Below are 19,233 nucleotides of genomic sequence, written 5' to 3' on the forward strand. Positions count from 1 at the left end.
ACCTTTTCTAGTGCAGTTCTCAGGTGTAGCTGTAGCACTGGGCTTGTGCAAATGACTTTCGTTTTGCTCACTCCTTGACTGCCAAAGGATCTGATATGGCACAGCAGTTTTCTGACACAGCTGCATCATGTGGCCATTTTTCCATTGCTCACACAGTTGCTAACTTTCAGGTTATCTGAGCAGCTGCAGTGGGAACCATTTTGTCTGCATGCATAGGAATGAGATTCCCTTGGCACAGCTCAGCATCCCCAATGCAGGGGACAGAGTCACACTTTCCAGTTCCTGCTTCCCCTCCCCATGCCCCCTGCACTTCTCCAGCCTCCTTAGCAATAGCTCGCTCTTATCCTGAGCTCAGCTTGCCAGGGCTCTTGGCTGGAGAGGATGAGATGGATGGGAAAGGGAGTGCCTGGTACTTCCCTCCAGTGACCTCCAGACCTCTTTGATTGGAGAGTCACTTTTAGGCAGGGTTGAAAGGTGGTGGGAGAAAGTATCAAGGGAGGTATCTTCCACAGCAGGGGGGAATTAAAAATAAAAAATAAAAAAGCACTGCGAGCAAGTGTCTTTTCCCTTTAAAGCCTTTAGCTGTTTATAACATGGTATTCTCTGCTTAGAGCTCCTCCTCTTGCAGATTCTGGGAGGTTGCTTTAGTAGCTAAGAATAGCCCCTGCACAGAGCTCTCAACTCAGCCACTCTCACCATGAAAATCTGGGATCCCTGCAGACTGTGTCTGGCACAAGCTCTTCTCCCGTGTCCAGGAAATGTCGTTCACACAGGGCAGCCTCATAAGCAATGGACTCATGCAGGAGTTCAGATACCATCGTAATTGCCACGTGCTCTGCGCACATAACACCCTACATGTAGCTTGCAGCACTGGTCAGAGGAGCATGTGGTGGGAAAACACTCGGCAGGGTTTCTGTCGGCAAAGAGCAGGCTGGCAAGCGGGAGGAGTAGGAAGTGAGAGGGGTGCTGAGGGCAAGGCGAGGCCGTGGGAATCAAAAGGACAGAATGGTAAAACCAGGGAAAGATGGGGCTGGAGGAGGACACTGACAGGATAGTGGAATGTGGGAGATGGGGAGCTGAAGGAGTCACAGGGAATAAGGAGCTGACATGAGTGGGAAGGTGCATCAATAGGTTGAGCAGAAAAACATGGAAAAAAAATGGAGGGCAGGAGGGAAGACGCTTTTCCAAGCCCTGTGTGAAAGACAGAACTGGTAAGGTTATGTCCTTGAGGTCCTGTCTGGACACTACCTTGGGAGCTCTACTGAGGTTCTCTGTGAATCAAGTCCCAACTAGATCATCACAGAATGAATGGAGCCCAGTTCTGAGCTAGTGCATCTCCACTGGCATTGTGGGGTAACCATGTAGATTCATCTGACCCTATAAAACACAGAGGAATCTGCCTATGGGTCTTGAGATGATTATTACAGACACTGTTTAAAGGTTTAAATTATGGCCATTTTGATATTCAGATCTCTTTGAGATGATTTCTGCATGTCTTAGTCAAATCCCCATGGTGGTCAGTGAAAATTGTCAATTTAGACATAAACTGGAAATGTATAAATAACATCATATTTTATAATAATGATGTTGTAGGTTTTTTATACTCCATGAAATGGGATGTTCAAAATCCAGACCAGGGACTGTGCTGGCATTCTCAGGATGAATACATCTGCCCATTGCCTCTGAAGTAAGGTCTGGAAATCTCTGGCCTGAGCACTATATTTCGAAAGCAACAGAGTAGAAAATTCCTTCTCAAAGACCCAAGACAGCGAGGCCCTGAGCTGTGCCCTTGATTCCTGCAAGTGGTGGAGGAAACTGATAGCACTCAACACTTTGCTGATTGCACTGGCCTCTCCCTCCTGAGGCAGCTCTGCAAATCAGGGTTCTGCATTTCCTCTTCAACAGCTGATCACAGACACTTAGTGAGTTGCAGACACCGTCACAGACACCTAACACTGAGCAGAAGACAAAGCTGATGCTGATTTAGATACTTAGGATGGCACCAGCCATTGTAGAAGCCTTGAATTTGGATCTGGGCAGCTGTTGCATTTTCAGTTTCACCAGACTGGATCCAGGAAAAACACAGTCAAAGGGCACTGCCATTTGGGACAGACTCATACCAGTTACAATAGTTTTCTCCTCATGGTAAGCAGCTGTGGACGCAGTTTCTACCCTGGCTTTCCTCACTGCCAAGGACAGGAGGGACTTGAAAGGCAGAGAGCCACAGCATCGCGAGTGGGAGCCTGGTTGGGCTGGGTGGCAGCAGGGTGGTGGCGCGGAGGGCAAGCAAATATGGGCCTGTAGAGGCATCTAGTGGCTACCTGGATGAATTACAGACTCTGCGTTTCGGTCGGTCTGCCCAGTTTTCCCAAAGCCAGGAGCAAGAACCCGGCTCCGTAATGCCAGGCTTGGTGGAGACACGATGCTCTCTTTTTTTCGTTTCTAGGCTCTCCCCTATGTGGCTCTTTTAATAGTGATGCTATTCTTCATCTACGCTGTGATCGGGATGCAGGTAAGTGATACTAAAGGTTCAACTGTGTCTTTCTCCTCCTGATAGAGTTTTGGGGGGTGATCTATAATGTCACTGATCAATGTGTGGTTATAAAGGTTTACAAGAACATTTTCTCCAAGCAAGGTAAGAAGGCAGCTACTTGGTTGGAATGCATTGTCTGCCTACGCACTGCCAAAAGGATCACAACACGCTCCAACAAAACCAAAAAAAAAAAATCGATCCATTTAATGGCAAAATACAATATGCAAGCAATAAAAGGAATATGCCAGCCCTCCATGCTCACAAAGGAACACCCAGCAGCTCTGGCAAAGGTGAATTAGTGCCTTGGTCATTGGCTTAGAAGAGTTGTTTCAGTGGGCTTGTGGCCATGCTGCAACGAACAAACCTCATTTTTCTCTTGCATCACTTTCACTGGCCTAAATCCATTTGGTTGTAAAGAGCAGCGTTTGATTTACACCCATGAAGGCAAATACAGGATCAGAACCAACGTACCAACCCTGTGTTTGTGCCAGTTCTTCAGGAAGCTGCATCAATACAATATCCTATTCAGTTTGCAAAATGAACTTGGAACCAGCCCGAGCATTCATCTGTGCAAGGAACTGATGTTGCATACAGACCACTGAAGACAGCATGCGATGCAGGCACAGTCTGTGACAGTCCTAGCCTCATTTGCTGTGCTTTTCAAACTAAGCTTCAGTTTCCACTTCTGTGTTAATCAAAGATCTCAGACAAGTCAGCCATCTGGGATGAGAGACCAAACTATAGAAAGGCAAGGCATAATTACTTCCAGAGGCCTTTATACATGACAGGCTTCTTAGTTTCACAATTCAGAAAGAATCTGTAACAAAATTCATCTCACCTCTGTGACCTTATTTTAATTTGTTTCCTGTTATTATAATCACATCTTTTCACAGACTCCATCCACCCTCCCCCAGTCTGAAAAATAAAACTAATCATTTCTTGAATTATCATAGGTTATCTCAATTGCCCCTAGTAATTACAGCTGTCATTTAATCTACTGGGCTCATTCTTTAAACTTGCTGGTTTGCCTTTAATACCTAACTTGTTCAAGTGGACAAGATCTTTACAGGATTACCTATGCTATACAGAAAATCACTTGAGATTTTTATGCTAGTGTTACGTAGCTACATAAAGCGTTAAAAATGACTTCCCAACACCTACCCAGACAGGGTTACAATGATCATGGCACTGCCAGAGCTAGATAGACTGTTCTGTAATTCTATAATTCTATCAGCAAGTTCTGAGCTGGCTATTTAATCCTTAGCAAATGCTCAAACCTCTGTTTTAACAGTCTCATCAGCCTGAAGATCATACATCTCTCCTTCACATGGATCTAGGTCACTAGATCGCTTTCTGACCTCCTGCCTTCCAACAAGAAAACCAGCTCTTCTCATCTCCTCTCTTTGCTCGTAACCCACAGGCCTGTTATTTCTATTTTTTGTCAAAATGGCATTTCAACATTTTGTGTGCTGCTCTCTTGAACCTGCAGACAGGTAGACTTCCTTCACACACAGGGACACGTAGGAAGGGAACTCCTTCCCCACTCCATTGAGCAGCTTCCTTGAAGGCTGAGAGGTACCAGATCTGATGGAATTGTAAGAATTACCCACATGAACAAGACCTTCCATTTTATCTCAGCTACTCCCCTGACTTGGAACCTAATGACATTTGAGCCTTGCTATCCAACGTGCCCAAGGGGAAAAATCCAAAGTGATGGTGACAGATGGAGCCACTAACATAATGGCTCAAGAGGCACAGGCTGAAGAGGCTATGAGAGAGGAACTTCTACCTGCAGCTCTTTGCAGCTGACTAATACAAAACATCCATGGAAGCTGTTGCTGGTACATCAAGTGTGAGGGAAGCAGCAGGGAAGAAAGGAAAAATCAGACTTCCAGCATGGGAAGTTCCCTTGCCTACGCTTGCCTGAAGTGAAAAATATGGGCTGCCTCAGCTCGAGCTGCCTCCGAGCATTTAAACTGTCCTCCTGCTCCTCCTCAGTGCAGCTGGGGCTGTCACTGCTACCCACGGCATGGGGGCGGTCGGGGCTGGGGAAGGCTCACATGTCCACGAGGAACCCCTGCAGAAAGCCTGCCACGTTCAGACCCTCCCTCCCTCTTTGCACAGGCTTCCTCTCCACATCACTGTTTGCCTTGGGGTGTTAATTATCGGTGACATTTGCTTGAAAAGAAGCTCCATGTTCTCTCAGAGCTGCTCTGTTCCTGCTGCTCATTTCGGCTATGAGATAATGGTGCTCAGTCCTTGAGATCTCTGTCACATTGCTGTCGATGGGCAATAAACAGTCCTCACCAACTGTGCTGGGCAGAGACTATTCTGCCGGGCAAGGTTTGTTAAGCTCTTAGCCCCAGTGCCCACAAGTACAAAAGTGATGTAAGATTTTTTCAAAGGAGCCTGAAACTCTGCTGCACGGGGGGCTTCGCATCTGAGGGCAGACTCTAAAAGGTCTGGCCAATGTTGCAGGCTTCATGCTGTGGATGGATGAATGAGTTGGTGCAGCAGTGGTTGGTTGGGCTTGGGAGGAAGCTGTAGGCCATTTTCGTGGCTTTAAGGAAAGCACTGTCAGATCACCATTATAATATGGAGCAGCTCAGGCATGGTGCAGAGAGAGCCCCAAGCAGGCTGAAATAGCCAGCAGAGTTTTTTCTTATGCAGTCACTAAAATTGTTACCGTCACTTTGTACCTAAGACCAAGTTCCCCACAAGGGCTGTAATTCTCAAGTTACCTTCTCTGCAAAAGCATCGCTTCTACAGCACACAAGCCACCAGTCTGCTTCACTTCCACCAGGGAGAGCCACTTCTTTCAGTCAGATTATAAAGCTTTTAAACTAGATCTTTTTAAACTAGATCTTCTCTGTCATACACCTCTTTGCTTCCAATGCTCCGTTCCCTTTTTCTCTGGACAACTCTAGTCATCATCTTCACACTGCTGCCTTCTGAGTGGCCCTGAGACACCTCCTGGTGACAAGCGTGGTTATTAGAAGGGCAGGCATTTCGATAATTTCCAGATCCAAGGCAACATACTTTACATTGTTTTGGGAAGATGCAAGGCATCACGCAGACCTCAAGGCTTTGCAGCTGTTGGTCTTCTGCTTATCATTTCCTCCTGGTGCAAACAGATAAGCAAAGAGGGAAGGAGACTTTCCTTCTGTATTCGTAGCTTCTTTCAGCTGGACCCCCTCCCCTTGTGAGTGCCTGTTAACGTAAGACCCCATATCACACATTCACAGTATATGAAATAAGGAAAGAGGCTTCTTGTAAAATATGAGTGCTTTTCTGGTGATAAAGCACAAGCAAGGGAAGCAACGGTAAATATGAAAGACAGTTTAAAATAAGAGCAGTTTCTGTTAAATGTCAGGTCTTCAAAGTCAGGGTGAGGCCAAAAGCTACAAGTAACAAGAGGTTTGGGGACTTTACAAGGCTAACCTGAAAAGACCTCTGCTTTCTGCCAGGTGTTTGGTAAAATTGCACTGAACGATACCACAGAAATCAACCGCAACAACAACTTCCAGACCTTCCCCCAAGCAGTGCTGCTGCTTTTCAGGTGGGTGTCTGACAGCTCTGCATTGTGTCAGCCCGGGAGCGTGATTCCTCTGCTCTTGGGCACAGCTTATCTCCTTCTACCGTGTCATGCTCGCGAGGTGAGTGGAAACATGTTGTCCCTTAGTAGGAGAGCCTAGGAGCCACGTCAGGTGGAACAAATAGTCCATTGAGCCTTGTGCCCTGCCACCTGATGCTGGCCAGCCCTCAGTGCCCCAGGGAGGGAGGCAAGTCCTCCCACTCAAAAGAGAGGTGGCCAGTTGTTCAGTGCTTTCAAGCGCTGATACTCACCACAAACTCCTCCTTTATTTCAAATTGAGGCAGTATGACTTCCAGCTAATTTTAGCAGGGAGGGGGGCATGAACTCCCACGCATGCTTTGGCCTAGCTCAGTTTGCACATCATCTTGCTCCAGCTGTGGCCAGGTGTGCCAGGGCCAGGGAGAGGTCCTGAAGGTGGTGAGAGGATGGCAGGGAGTTGGCGTAAATGCAACAGTCTATGCTCCTTCTTTCCATGGAGGTTTTTCTTGTAATCCGTACCCATGTCACACACATCTCAGTGACTCTGACTGGCCAGACCACAACAGCCCCAAACCCAGACTAGGCACAGTCAGTACACACCAATAATGGCAATAGAGCTAACAAAGAGGAGCAAGACATGCCAGTGAATGTCAGAGCCCGTCTGTCAGCCTGATGGGCTTGTAATCAACCTCAGTGGAGCAGGAGCAAGTTGCTAATGTGCCAGTCCCTCCCATCCTACACCAAAGGTCACTGCTGTCTTCCCTCACCCTCTGCTGTGCCCAGGTGTGCCACTGGCGAGGCCTGGCAGGAAATCATGCTGGCATGTCTCCCAGACAAGAAGTGCGACCCGGAGTCGGAGCCAGCCAACTCCACCGAAGCCGACCACTCCTGCGGCAGCAGCTTCGCCGTCTTCTACTTCATCAGCTTCTACATGCTCTGTGCCTTCCTGGTGAGTCCACCCCAGCACCCAAAACCCACCCCCCTTTACACTGCCCCCCTGCCTCAGCGCTGCACAGCAGAAGGATGGCTTCAAAGATGGGAAATCTCCCTGTGGGGCCTTCCCCAGTAGCCCCCTCTCAGTGACAACAGCCCCTCGGTCTCTGCAGCTCCTGCCTCTCCCTGCAGCTCTGGGGGATGCTCTGCTCCCAGTCCTCTGAGCACAGCAAAGGAGTGCTCTTCCCTCCTCCCCCTGAATGAGAAAACCAAATTAGCGTGTTGTGGGCTGTGCTGAGGCTAGCAACGCCTCAGCCACACTTCCCACCTTCCCTCCTACCTTCCTTCTGGCTGCTGAGCAGGTTTTTCCTCCCCTGCCAGCAGCAATGACTGTGAGAATACACATATCCCACTTGCATCTGCTCCGTGCTGGCAATGCGGCATTGCTCAGAGCGACAGCACATGCTCTGCAGCTGGCATCAGTGCCCAAAACTCTCCCAGTGAACAGCAGCAAAATTTTAAGAGTTTTCGTCTTGGGCCAGAAGAAAGGACTTTTATCCCAGTCCCACTGCCCATAGAGGATAAATCCCAGGTTCTCCCATTGCTATACCATCCTGGTGGGCAAAGACAGGTAAATAAAAAGCCACCACAGCACACCTACAGCAAACCCGGGCCTCAGCCATCTAGCTGCAAGGAGAAAAATATGACCAGCTGAGGACATCCTGCCTCTGTGATCTTCGTATTTAAACTGTGGGGCTGACATAGGGCAACAAAGAAACCACCCCCCATGACTTTCTAGTTTTATGAGTCCAAATCCGGACTCTGAACTGAGAATACGGTAAAGTATTCTGTTACCTGCCTCATCCACCAAGTCATCTTTATCCTTGTTTGCAGATCATCAATCTTTTTGTAGCTGTTATAATGGATAACTTTGATTACCTGACACGGGACTGGTCCATTTTAGGACCACACCACCTGGATGAGTTTAAAAGGATCTGGGCAGAGTATGACCCTGAAGCCAAGTAAGTAACCCAGCCTGGACAGCAGAGCCTCTCAGGAGAACAGGCCTGTTATTTTCTGTTCTCTAGATCCAGTGCAGTAAGTGCCATGTTCCTCCTGTAGGAACACCTTTTTTCTGCAAATATCTTACAATAGATACCTCCACAAAGTATTACTGGTGAATCCAGAGGCCAGCAATGCAAGGATACACACAAAAATCGCAGCATCTAGGCTGCGCTGTTACCTGGTTGGACATTGCTTCACTTTCAGTCAAGGGGAGATATAGACTGCTTAGGGAGGAGACAGGAGAAAATTTATAGAAGGAGGTTAGCAGGTTGTTTTATTGTTGCATGTCTTAGGGATATTGAATCCATTCTGTGACTCTTCTATTTGGCTTTCTACTCACAGAAGAGCTGCTGTGCTGATATCTCCATTTTGTCATGTGTCATATAGACCCATCACAACCTGCAGCTTCACATGACTGCTTTACATGCTCTGCAAGGTTATTCACATCAGCAGACTTGCAGGGATTTAAAGTTACACAAGAACAACTCACACAAGAGTTTAACTGACATCCAGTATTATATGCTCTGCTTGACACATGCTTTGGCGTAAAGTACGTTTAGATCCCTCTGACATTACAGTCTAGTTGACAATTGTAATTGCAAAGCTCCCTTCATAATGCAAAAACTGTAGAAAGAGACCTTAGCATGAATGAAAAGCAGTTAGTTCTAGTTAGTCTCTATAGTTAGTCTCTTTAGTCCTGGATCTGGAAACAGTGTCAAGGTTAATCTGGGCTCAGGCTCTGCAGTATGTGATGCCATATCACTTTATCAGAATGATACTTAAATTGAAACCCTTCTTCCCATTCAGGGTGACTGTCCAGAGAGACTTTTAATATAGATAGGGGGTAAGCACAGCATTCTAATAAATATACAGTTAAATAACAAAACAGATGCTACTATTTCTGTTGGTTTGAAGGCAAGACTGCAGTGGAGGAAGCCATATAATAGATAACCCCTCACTCCAGATAACATTCTGTTCCTTTCCATCTATAAATGTGCTCTTTTTTCCTCTTCCCCATCAGTGTCCCATGGTTGAACCCCCTCCTCCCTCCATGAGAGAATTCTTCTTTTGAGATAACCTTTACAAAATTTAAAGGAAATCCAACTGCTGCTGTCTCAGCTGAGAAACTTCAGGACTTTATTTTGCACCGGCTCCAGTGACAGCCCAAAACATAAACAAGTATCAAAAGACAGTGGCTCAGGGCTATGTGTATGGGAGGGAAAGTGGCAAGGAAAAAAAAAAAAAGACCCTTTGTACCTCTGTAACTGCCATAGCCCTATGGCCAAGAGGCAAACAAGCAGACATAGATTTTGAGAATGTCAATGGTGGGGGGACAACCCCAAAGTGTCCATTCGTGCACAGGGGAACTGCAGCATTCAAAACACCTATGTCAATTCTTGAATGTATTGACTTGTGAATCACAGACAGCTGTGATTTCTGTACTGAGCTAGTGAGTTATGTGAGTATAGGGCAAATCCTGAGGAATGCACCAAGTATAAGAGGTCTGAAATACCCTCTCAGCTATGTTCAGGTTACAGGGAGTGGCAGGCCTGGAAAGATCTAAGTGAGACTTCTAGCACTGCATTCTGCAGAGGGATCAGCAGGTCACCCTGTGGTAAGGATGCAACCCTCACTGTGCTTTCTTCCTTAGGGGGCGGATCAAGCACTTGGACGTGGTGACACTGCTCCGGCGCATTCAGCCCCCCCTGGGCTTTGGGAAGCTCTGCCCCCACCGAGTGGCTTGCAAAGTAAGGCACGCCACGGCTCGGGGAAGGCTGGGTGTCACAAGCAGTCGTGGTTGTGGTATCAAACACACATACCAAGACAAAGCAGGGTGGACAGAAATAACAGGGCAAGCAAATATATCTCTAAGATTTTCTTCTGACTAAATAGTGCACACAAAAATATCCTAGTGTGAGTAAAATATTAAAATACAGAAAGAACAAGTACACATTTTCTGTGAAAATGTCTCACTCATGTCTTCTGTTGTGAGACTCCAGCTATGAAAAAGACTCTCTCTAGTGAATAATGACATGCTTATAACCTTTACGCTTCCTTGCTTTGAAGTTCTTTGTTCACCTCCTCACAAGTCCCAGAGTTTGTATGTGACTCATGTAGTTGTTTTATCAATCTCAGAGCAAAACACAAAAACCAGGGCATATGGGGCATATACACAGAAATATGTGACTTCTGTGGTCTACTGCCGAGCCTTTTCAGTCTGCTGTCTAGGAACTGTCTGTCTGTTGCCTCAGTCTGGTTCAAACCCCACAGTCTATGAAAGCAATGATAGTGATGCGGGATGACATCCTTTCCCCACTTTAGTACAGAAGCAGGCCCATTGCGTGAACGTGGCATTAGACAGAGCTCAGACAAAATCAGCCCCTTAAAGCATAAAAGCTCAAACCAAGTCCCTGGTGTCTGTCACCTCCTGAGACAGAAGTAAGGATGTAAGATCTGGTAATGGCTACATCTTGCCTCAGGTATATGTCCTTGGTCTCAATGAAGTTCACCCCGCAGCTGCAACAGTACTGAGCACCCACTCCCTGTCCTTGGCTTTACTGAATTACTGCAAGGTGGACACAGCCCTGTATTAAAAGGGAGAGGAGGAATAGCTGGATAAAGCAGACCAGCTTTCAGGTCCAGCCAATCCCCTTTGTTCAAGGCTGCCCCCTTTTTCAGTGAAAGATTATGATTCTATATGTATTTGCAGCAGTCACATATTTAGTGCTGATGAGCCTGCAAGTGCCTTGTGAGGTATGAAAAATCAGTTTGCTCAAGTGCTTACTGGCAACTAGGAAAACAAAGGCTAGAAAGTGATAGCCACATTGAAGGAAAGAGTATCTACCAGTGGGAGAGAGACCCCAGGGCAATCTCTCACCACAGCTGGGACAAATGATGGATATGAGAAGTACTCTTAAAGTTGTGTAACCAAACCCACAGGTCACAAATGCTGAGGTGAAAGGGGTGGCAGATCTGGAGAACATTATGAGTGTGTAAGGAAGAACAAAATTGAGTCCTTGATGAAGTGTGATTGTTTTCTTTCTCCTCCTTACTCCACAGCGCCTTGTCTCCATGAATATGCCACTGAACAGTGATGGAACTGTGATGTTCAATGCCACTCTCTTTGCATTGGTCAGAACAGCACTGAGGATCAAGACAGAAGGTAACAAGCTTGCTGAGTGCACGGGTAGCTGAGTGACGTTCACACCAAAGTGTGTTGAGCTGGAATGCAACAATAAGGACATTTTGTGTAAAATGATACCAGTTATTAACATGCAGCACATGGTACAAAAATCAATGTAAAGATGTTTGGAGGAATAAAGTGTCCTAGGAAGAGAACAGTGTTTCTAGCTGAGTATCATCTAGAAAGCTGGTGCTTCTCGTGGTATCATCTCAGATTATTGATCATGTTCTTTATGATGATCTGCAAGTTAAACATTTTAGACCAACGTCCTTTGAAACGGCAATCAGGGGAAGTAAGAGGGGCAAAGAAGCTTCCCCCTGTGCAAATTGGTTCCAGAGCTGGGTGGATTTTTCGCCACTGTCACCACCAATCTTCCAGTCCATGGAAGGCAAAAGAGCTTGGACTAGGCAGCCTCACCTCACTAAAATTCTTTTTTAGAGCCAAAGAGGCTCTCCTGAGAAAGAAAGCCAACTGCAACCCCTGTAGAACATCTTGTGTCCTATGAAAAAGAGACCCAAAAAAGACAAGATTTTCTTGTTTGTCTTAGCCTCAAACTCTCAAAGTCATTCCAGTGAACTGCTGGGAAACCATCAACCTTCCTGGGAAGCCTCAAACTGCTTGCTTTCTTTCCTCTACAGGATCTTGTAAGTGGTTAGGGCAAAAGTTTGGAATTCACCCTCCTGAGTCATATTTCTGCCTTTGATGCTTTCCAGCTGTTTCATTCTCAGCAAGTTATTTAATGTCACTGTCTTCACTGCATCATATTAAGAGAGCTACTGGCATGCAGAGCTCTGTGCAGCATATTTAGGAGCCTTAGTGCTTGGGGAGCAATAAGAAAAGTTGGAGAAACAGCACCTTTGGAAGGAGAAGATAATGGTGTAGTACACCCAGAGAGAAGAGAGCTTCAAGTATAAGGGGTTTGAATGTACATAAATCAAGAAATTAAAGGTGACTAGTTTGAGAGGAAATGTACCTAGAAAGAAAGAATATAAACTGAATCTGTTTCAATCATTCACTCTCAAAGGGGTGGTGTTGCTTGATTAATAAATACCTCATTAGCTTAGAGCCCCATGGAGGAACACGTAATGTCTAAGTTCAAATGGTTATATATAAGGCTTGTTATAGCCTATGCTGTTCTTGAGAGACTAAACACAAATGTCCTGGGACAGCCCTCTGAGCAAGAGGGTGGAAGCTCTGCATGTGCCTGGCATGCCTGTGCAGACTCTCTCCAAGGAAGTCTCTAAGTACCATGTGAAGAAGTTGATGTATGCTGAGATGCAGGGATTGCGACAGGTAACTCCCAGGTCTTCAGATTTCTAGCTGCATCTTTGCCAACAATTATTTCTGTTCCCCAAGCCGTATTTTCCCATTAACTGACCCCTGTTCTCATCATATTTAACCTTCACTGGATCTCAGCTAGAATGTGTAAGTACTGGATGAGATTTTCACTTTTCAGGACAAAGTAGCACTGTAGTTGCCTAGTTTCTGGCTTCTGGAGACAAACAGTAGCACAGTCACCTTCCTACTCTGAGATGACTGTGCATATTTAGTCACTCTCTTTGTGAGGGGACTTCAGCAATGGTCTGAGTGCCTGTTTGCCCAAAACTTTCCACTACTGCAAAAGCCCTGGTATTTTCCTCCCGAGATTGCCATGCTAGACTTGCGAAATTGCTCCTCTACAGGCTCTGGCTTAATTCCTGTCTCTGATGATTTTCACCCTGCAGGTAACCTGGAGCAAGCCAATGAAGAGCTTAGAGCAATAATTAAGAAGATCTGGAAGCGCACCAGCATGAAGCTGCTGGACCAGGTGGTGCCCCCCGCAGGTGGTGAGTGCAGGATCCTGTCCCAGTCTGTGAATGTCTGTCTTTTCCCCACCTGACATGTCCTACTGCACCTCGTGAACATCAAGTAGAGTACAGGGGACAGGCTTTCTTCCACAAGCTGTTATTACCTGTTTACCTGGCTGGATGTTTCATCAGGCTGAGATCTGTTTTTGCCTGTACGAACATGTATATCATGTTCTTACTGCTGAAAAATCAGGGGAGGAAGAAAAGGTGTTTAAATAGGAGTGAGAAATCTTCATTCCTAGATCTCACCCCACTTCAGCTGTAGGATTTGTTCCCTTGGACACTACCTAGTGCCTTGTTGGGCATATATGGCATATAACTCCTTTTTTTACTCACATAACTGCTTTCTACTTGTCTAAGTAGAAATTTTCACAGTATCACAGTATCACAGATTTCTAGGTTGGAAGAGACCTCAAGATCATCGAGTCCAACCTCCGACCTAACACTAAGTACTCCACTAAACCATATCGCTAAGCTCTACATCTAAATGTCTTTTAAAGACCTCCAGGGATGGTGACTCCACCACCTCCCTGGGCAGCCCGTTCCAATGCTTAATAACCCTTTCGGTAAAGAAGTACTTCCTAACATCCAACCTAAAACTCCCCTGTCGCAACTTTCGCCCATTCCCCCTCGTCCTGTCACCAGGCATGTAGGAGAACAGACCAACCCCCACCTCTCTACAGCCTCCTTTAAGGTACCTGTAGAGAGTGATAAGGTCGCCCCTGAGCCTCCTCTTCTCCAGGCTGAACAAGCCCAGCTCCCTCAGCCGCTCCTCGTAAGACTTGTTCTCCAGACCCCTCACCAGCTTGGTCGCCCTTCTCTGGACTCGCTCGAGCATGCCCATGTCCTTCCTGTAGCGAGGGGCCCAAAACTGAACACAGTACTCGAGGTGCGGCCTCACCAGAGCCGAGTACAGGGGCACAATCACTTCCCTAGACCTGCTGGCCACACTGCTTCTTATACAGGCCAGGATGCTGTAAGATCTGTAAGATCAGGATGCTGTAAGATTTTGTAAGATACTGTCCAGCAACTAGTTACACCAGATCAGACTGGCTGAGGGTTGTCCCTTGTCTCATTGCTGTAGATTTTTACGCAGCGTCCATGGTGGGCTGTAATTACTGGGCCTGCAGGCTCCTTCTTTGCTATGCTCCTTAGAAGCCCAGATGCATGGGCATCTAGTGGGACCTTCATTGGCCTTCCAGGTTGCTCCAGGGACTGTTGCACAAAACAGCACTTGGCAGCTAGTTAACAGCCACAGCCAGATCTTGAAACCTTGCTCAGCCTCCTCTGAAGTCAGAGGACAGTATCTTATAAAATTTACAGTGGGTTTGGAGAAGCGAGGAGAGTTACCTGGATAAAAGCTGGGTGCACATTTTGGCTCATCAACTGCTTGTACTGAGTGAGAATATAGCAAGGACTGAGCAATAACTGCACTTCTGGGGAGAGGTGATCACTTCAGTCCTCTCACACCCAAGCTAGACACAACCAGACAGAATTTCAGTGCAGAGAAGGGCCAGATCACGTCTGGGGTGGATGGTCATTCAGGTGCTGTTAGTGAGACAAGAACTGGAGTATGCATTACGTGAGGCTGTCACAAGAGAATGCAGCATGCATTGACCCAGACTGGGAGGCTACTGCTATAGCAAGATCATGAGTAAACCAGCACCAGAGACTGCAAAGCTTAGAGGCATAGAGGCACTTCGCCAAAACCAAAGTGCATCCAGAGGTGCATAGCTATAGGTGTTCTCTGCCAGTGGAGCCAGTCTATCCAAATGCCACGTGTACCCCACCTCCGGACTACTTACAGCAAGCTCTGGCTGTGGAGCAATCCCTTCCTTCATTCAGCCCTGTGTACTGAAGCCATAAAAAGCAGAGAAGTACTGTGGTGCCTAGTGTTTCTGCCTTGAGTTGCAAGTCTCACATTAGCAAACACACTGCTTAAAACCATTTGCTTATTTGTTTTGTTGTGTGTTGTGTTGTTTTTTTTTTTAAATACCCCTTTCCAGATGATGAGGTGACTGTCGGGAAGTTCTACGCTACTTTCCTGATTCAAGAATATTTCCGGAAATTCAAGAAACGCAAAGAACAGGGCCTGGTGGGCAAGCCGTCCCAGCGCAATGCCCTCTCCTTACAGGTGACAGATGGGCACAGGATGGGCAGGGGTGGTACGGTTGAGGCATTTGACCCCACTTCCCTCTTAGCCATTCTGAGGGCTGCCATGGGCTATTCTCACTAGAAAGGAGCTTGTAGACTCTTTAAATTACCATTCAATCTTTTTGGATAGGTGGTTATCTGCCACGGGCCTCATCCCTTAGCTCTGGAGGTGGAAGGCACACGTGAGGTGTAGTCACTGTTTATCAATCCACTGGTAATGTTTGAAATTTGGCTTTCTTTTGGAGAGCTGGTATGAAGTGTCCATCAGACTTTTTTTTTATTACCACATTCATTTGACCCTTTCTGAGGGAGTCACTATAACAGGACCAGGGAGAGCATGTTGCCAGGAGGCAAAATCAGTTACAAAGCAAAAAGCATACCTGGATGCCAAGCCCATCAGGTGCCTGGGATCTGTTCATCACTGTGCTACAGGTTCACTGGTGGACTGCCAGGCTGTGTGAAACAATAAGAAATCCCCCCTGACTGTACAGGCTGTCCATTTCTGGCCTTCAACTGTAGAGTAAGGAAGAAGGGTGACTCTGGATTTACAGCAAGCCAAGAAGTGTTGTGACACAGGCATACAGGCTGAGGTCTCCACATACCCACAGCATACCTCCCTGGAGTGGATTCCAGTCAGTGAGGGGTTTGAGGACTGTCCAGATCCAGATGCCAGAAGTTTAGCTATGAAATATATATTTAAGATGCTGATTAAAAAGAACATATTTTTCAGAGGTGCTGAGTACATTGTTCAGCAGGAACTGTGGCTGCTCTAGGGCTTCTGGTAGTGGATCTGAGAACCCAAAGTTGAAAGCATGCAGACTTGCACAGTCAGGCCCATGGATTTATGGCTATGACCTGCTTTGAAGAAGCCGAGGGACTAGCAATGAGCATTCCTGGGTTGGATTACTAAGAGTTTTTCCCTCTCTAAACTGGAGATGAAAGAGCAGAATTTGTTAGTATTTTTCTAGGAGCTGGGGATGCTGTATTAAGTAGAAAGGCCTCCCTGTTCTTAGGAGAATAACATCGCTTTTGTTTCTCACATAACCACTCGGAGATATGAAGCTCTATAGTTTGCTGTTTTGCAGGCTGGTTTGCGCACACTTCACGACATCGGGCCAGAGATCCGACGGGCGATCTCGGGAGACCTGACAGCTGAAGAAGAGCTAGATAAGGCCATGAAAGAAGCTGTTTCTGCTGCCTCTGAAGATGATATTTTCCGGGTAGGTGCGGAACAAATTTACAAGCTGAGGCTAGATCAGTAGCTTAGCTCAAAGAGTTCTACGTTTTCTTGCATGTACTCTGTATTTCAGCTGGCCCCTCCTTCTTGTTTTCTACACCCTACTGGAAAACAGACTGTTGGAGTCAGGGTGCCAGATCCTGGGAATCTTACATGACTTTTATCCCATTTTCTTCTCAATGGATGTTTGCCCTGTATTAAACCTAAACAAAATCATAATGGCAATGGCCAAAGAGTCAGAAGAACTGCAAAGTTAAGCCATCTTCCAGTCCATAGAGCAGCAGCCAGGCACAATTCAATTTTTTATTCAGTCCTCCTTTCAGTGGCACAAGTAGTGTCCTTTCAAAAAGCACCCCAGAGCCCAACAGAGACCCTATAGTCCTGGAGGAAATTTCCAGGGCAATTGCCTAAATCTTCTCTTTCTTATTTCATTCCTGTTCCTTCTAATTGTATCCTCTGGTAATATTTCTTCTCCTTTGGCATTTCTCTCCTTCAGATCATTTACAGAAAGATGCTGTCTGTCCCTCTCATAACTCATCATCCAAACAGTAGATAACTGGCTTATTAAATCTTTCTTCATTTGTTCCTCCAGGTGATTAATAGCTTCTGGTGCTCTTCTCAAATTCCCTCTTATGTCTAGATATTGTTTTGCGACTGCACTGTGAAGACCAGAGAGCAGTAACCTCGTTCTTGTCACCTCACCCAGTCATACACTCCCAGGGCTGGTGGGAGTTATTTGGACACAATTGTCTCACCTATCCACTTGTTCATTTCTTTAAGGCCAGTCCTCTGAAATATCTTAGAAAGATGAAGCTTTCACGGCCTGCCTGTACCTAGTCTCTCTGACAGAGAAGTCTATGCACTGCATTTTCTGGCAGAGAGAGCACCAGTCCATAGTCCACACTTTTGGTTCTCACATTTTCTTTCCCTCAACAGTCTTGACAGGGAACACCCCACATACCTTTTTACTGACAAAGGGAAAAAATTGTTTGTGTTTCTCTGACAGAGAGCTGGAGGCCTGTTTGGAAACCATGTCAGCTACTACCAAAGTGATGGCAGGAGTGCATTCCCCCAGACATTCACCACCCAGCGACCTCTGCACATCAACAAGTCCGGCAACAACCAGGGAGACACTGAGTCTCCATCTCACGAGAAGCTGGTGGACTCCACCTTCACTCCCAGCAGCTACTCATCTTCAGGCTCCAATGCCAACATCAACAATGCCAACAACACTGCCCTGTGCCGCTTCCCCAGCCCACCCAGCTACCCCAGCACTGTCAGCACAGTGGAAGGCCACGGGGCCCCATTGTCACCCACCATCCGTGTGCAGGAAGCTCCTTGGAAACTACCTTCCAAAAAGTAAGCTTCACAGCAGAACGTTGGCTGAGGGACCAGGGAGGGGAACGTGCATGCAAACACCAAAGCACGGCTGCCTAGCTAAAGTCACCCACCAGATATTGCCCTGCCTGCAGCCTGGACCGAGCCTTTTGGTTCTCCACTTGTGCCAAAGCCCACGGTGTGGTAGATGCACTGACCACTGCAAAGAAGCAGCACCCTCACTGACCAGCATACTTGATTTTTTGGGGCTTTATCCTGAAAAACCTTTTATAAGGACCAAAGGAAATCTTATTTACCCTTTCTTCACCACAGGTTTTATCAACTGGTAATTGAAAGGAAAAGCAACTGCATTTCATCTCTTAAGAGCCCACTTGAGAGTTCTGTGGAAGTCAGCGTTTTTCATTTAGTGCGTCACATCCATAAGGAGGTCACATAAGGCTTTCTGGGAGAAGCGGGGCAAGGCTTTCAGACATGCAATACCACGTAAAGCAAAGAAAATCCCCTTCTCTTGACATCCTTCAGGCTGTCTACACATAGATGACTAATACAAGAGGAATATCACTTTTATCAGTATGATTTTTTTTAACCCTTTCAATAAAAGCAGGATTGAGATGGAATTTTTTTTCCAGTGCAGACAGTGAGCGATGTGAAAAGGTGGAGAAATGCTGCTCCAGGATAGGACAGAATATGGCAATTAGATGGAGGAAATTCAGTGGGTGCAGCATTACTCAAGTAAACAAACCAATAGCTTTTTTATTTCCTGCCATCGTTAGGGAGGCTGCAGGAATTGTTGATAACACCCTGTGTTATCATCTGTCCCCCACATGCTGATTCATGCTGTTGTGACCCTGTTAACATGGTGTTCTTTTCTCTCCTTGCTTCCTTGGGCATCTTCCTCGAATTAGGACGCATTACTACGAAACACTGGGACGGTATGTGTTCTCTCTCATGCTCTAACACTCTCTGGGTGTAGACCCATTGTTCGTCCCATTGAAAGTCCAAATCCCAATTAATGCTGAAGATAAGCTCTTCTTTTTGGTGTCAGTAAGCTGGAATGGAGTTTTAATGATTGCCATGACATCTCCAGGACATACTCCCAACTTAGGGCTCTTCTGCTCATTGGCAGATAGCGATGCACAGACCGTTTCTAGCTGGTTTCTTGATTTGTGGAGTTTTTTTAGAGTTTCTAGCTGGGCTCACACATCTAGGCACTCTCTGGTCACAGCACAGAGCAGTACACCCTGGCATGCTCACACAAAAATTATGTATGGTTTTGGCTAAACACAGATTGCTGAAAAGGGGGAGCTGCCATGTAGCGAGTTCTTCACCTTGCAGCTTAGCAGTTTTACTTGTCTCCCATCTCAGCAG

General features: G+C 46.5%; 1 protein-coding gene across 50 annotated transcripts in view; it reads left to right on the top strand.

The window, feature by feature from the left end:
- Positions 1-19,233, top strand: part of CACNA1C (calcium voltage-gated channel subunit alpha1 C) — a 494,498-nt gene that overhangs the window by 461,340 nt on the left and 13,925 nt on the right. For 23 of the 50 annotated variants that reach the window (XM_080576059.1, XM_080576048.1, XM_080576019.1 and 20 more), the window contains 11 exons: positions 2,447-2,512; positions 6,001-6,092; positions 6,891-7,056; positions 7,935-8,062; positions 9,757-9,853; positions 11,166-11,268; positions 13,014-13,115; positions 15,143-15,270; positions 16,361-16,510; positions 17,534-17,886; positions 18,771-18,797. In XM_080576059.1, the coding sequence (XP_080432185.1) occupies positions 2,447-2,512; positions 6,001-6,092; positions 6,891-7,056; positions 7,935-8,062; positions 9,757-9,853; positions 11,166-11,268; positions 13,014-13,115; positions 15,143-15,270; positions 16,361-16,510; positions 17,534-17,886; positions 18,771-18,797 (1,412 nt within the window). The remainder of the gene's footprint in view (positions 1-2,446; positions 2,513-6,000; positions 6,093-6,890; positions 7,057-7,934; positions 8,063-9,756; positions 9,854-11,165; positions 11,269-13,013; positions 13,116-15,142; positions 15,271-16,360; positions 16,511-17,533; positions 17,887-18,770; positions 18,798-19,233) is intronic. The other 27 variants (XM_080576022.1, XM_080576020.1, XM_080576027.1 and 24 more) reach the window with 3 other exon arrangements.

This window comes from Anser brachyrhynchus (genome assembly GCF_964034855.1).
Source record: "Anser brachyrhynchus genome assembly, chromosome: 1".
Lineage (NCBI taxonomy): Eukaryota > Metazoa > Chordata > Aves > Anseriformes > Anatidae > Anser > Anser brachyrhynchus.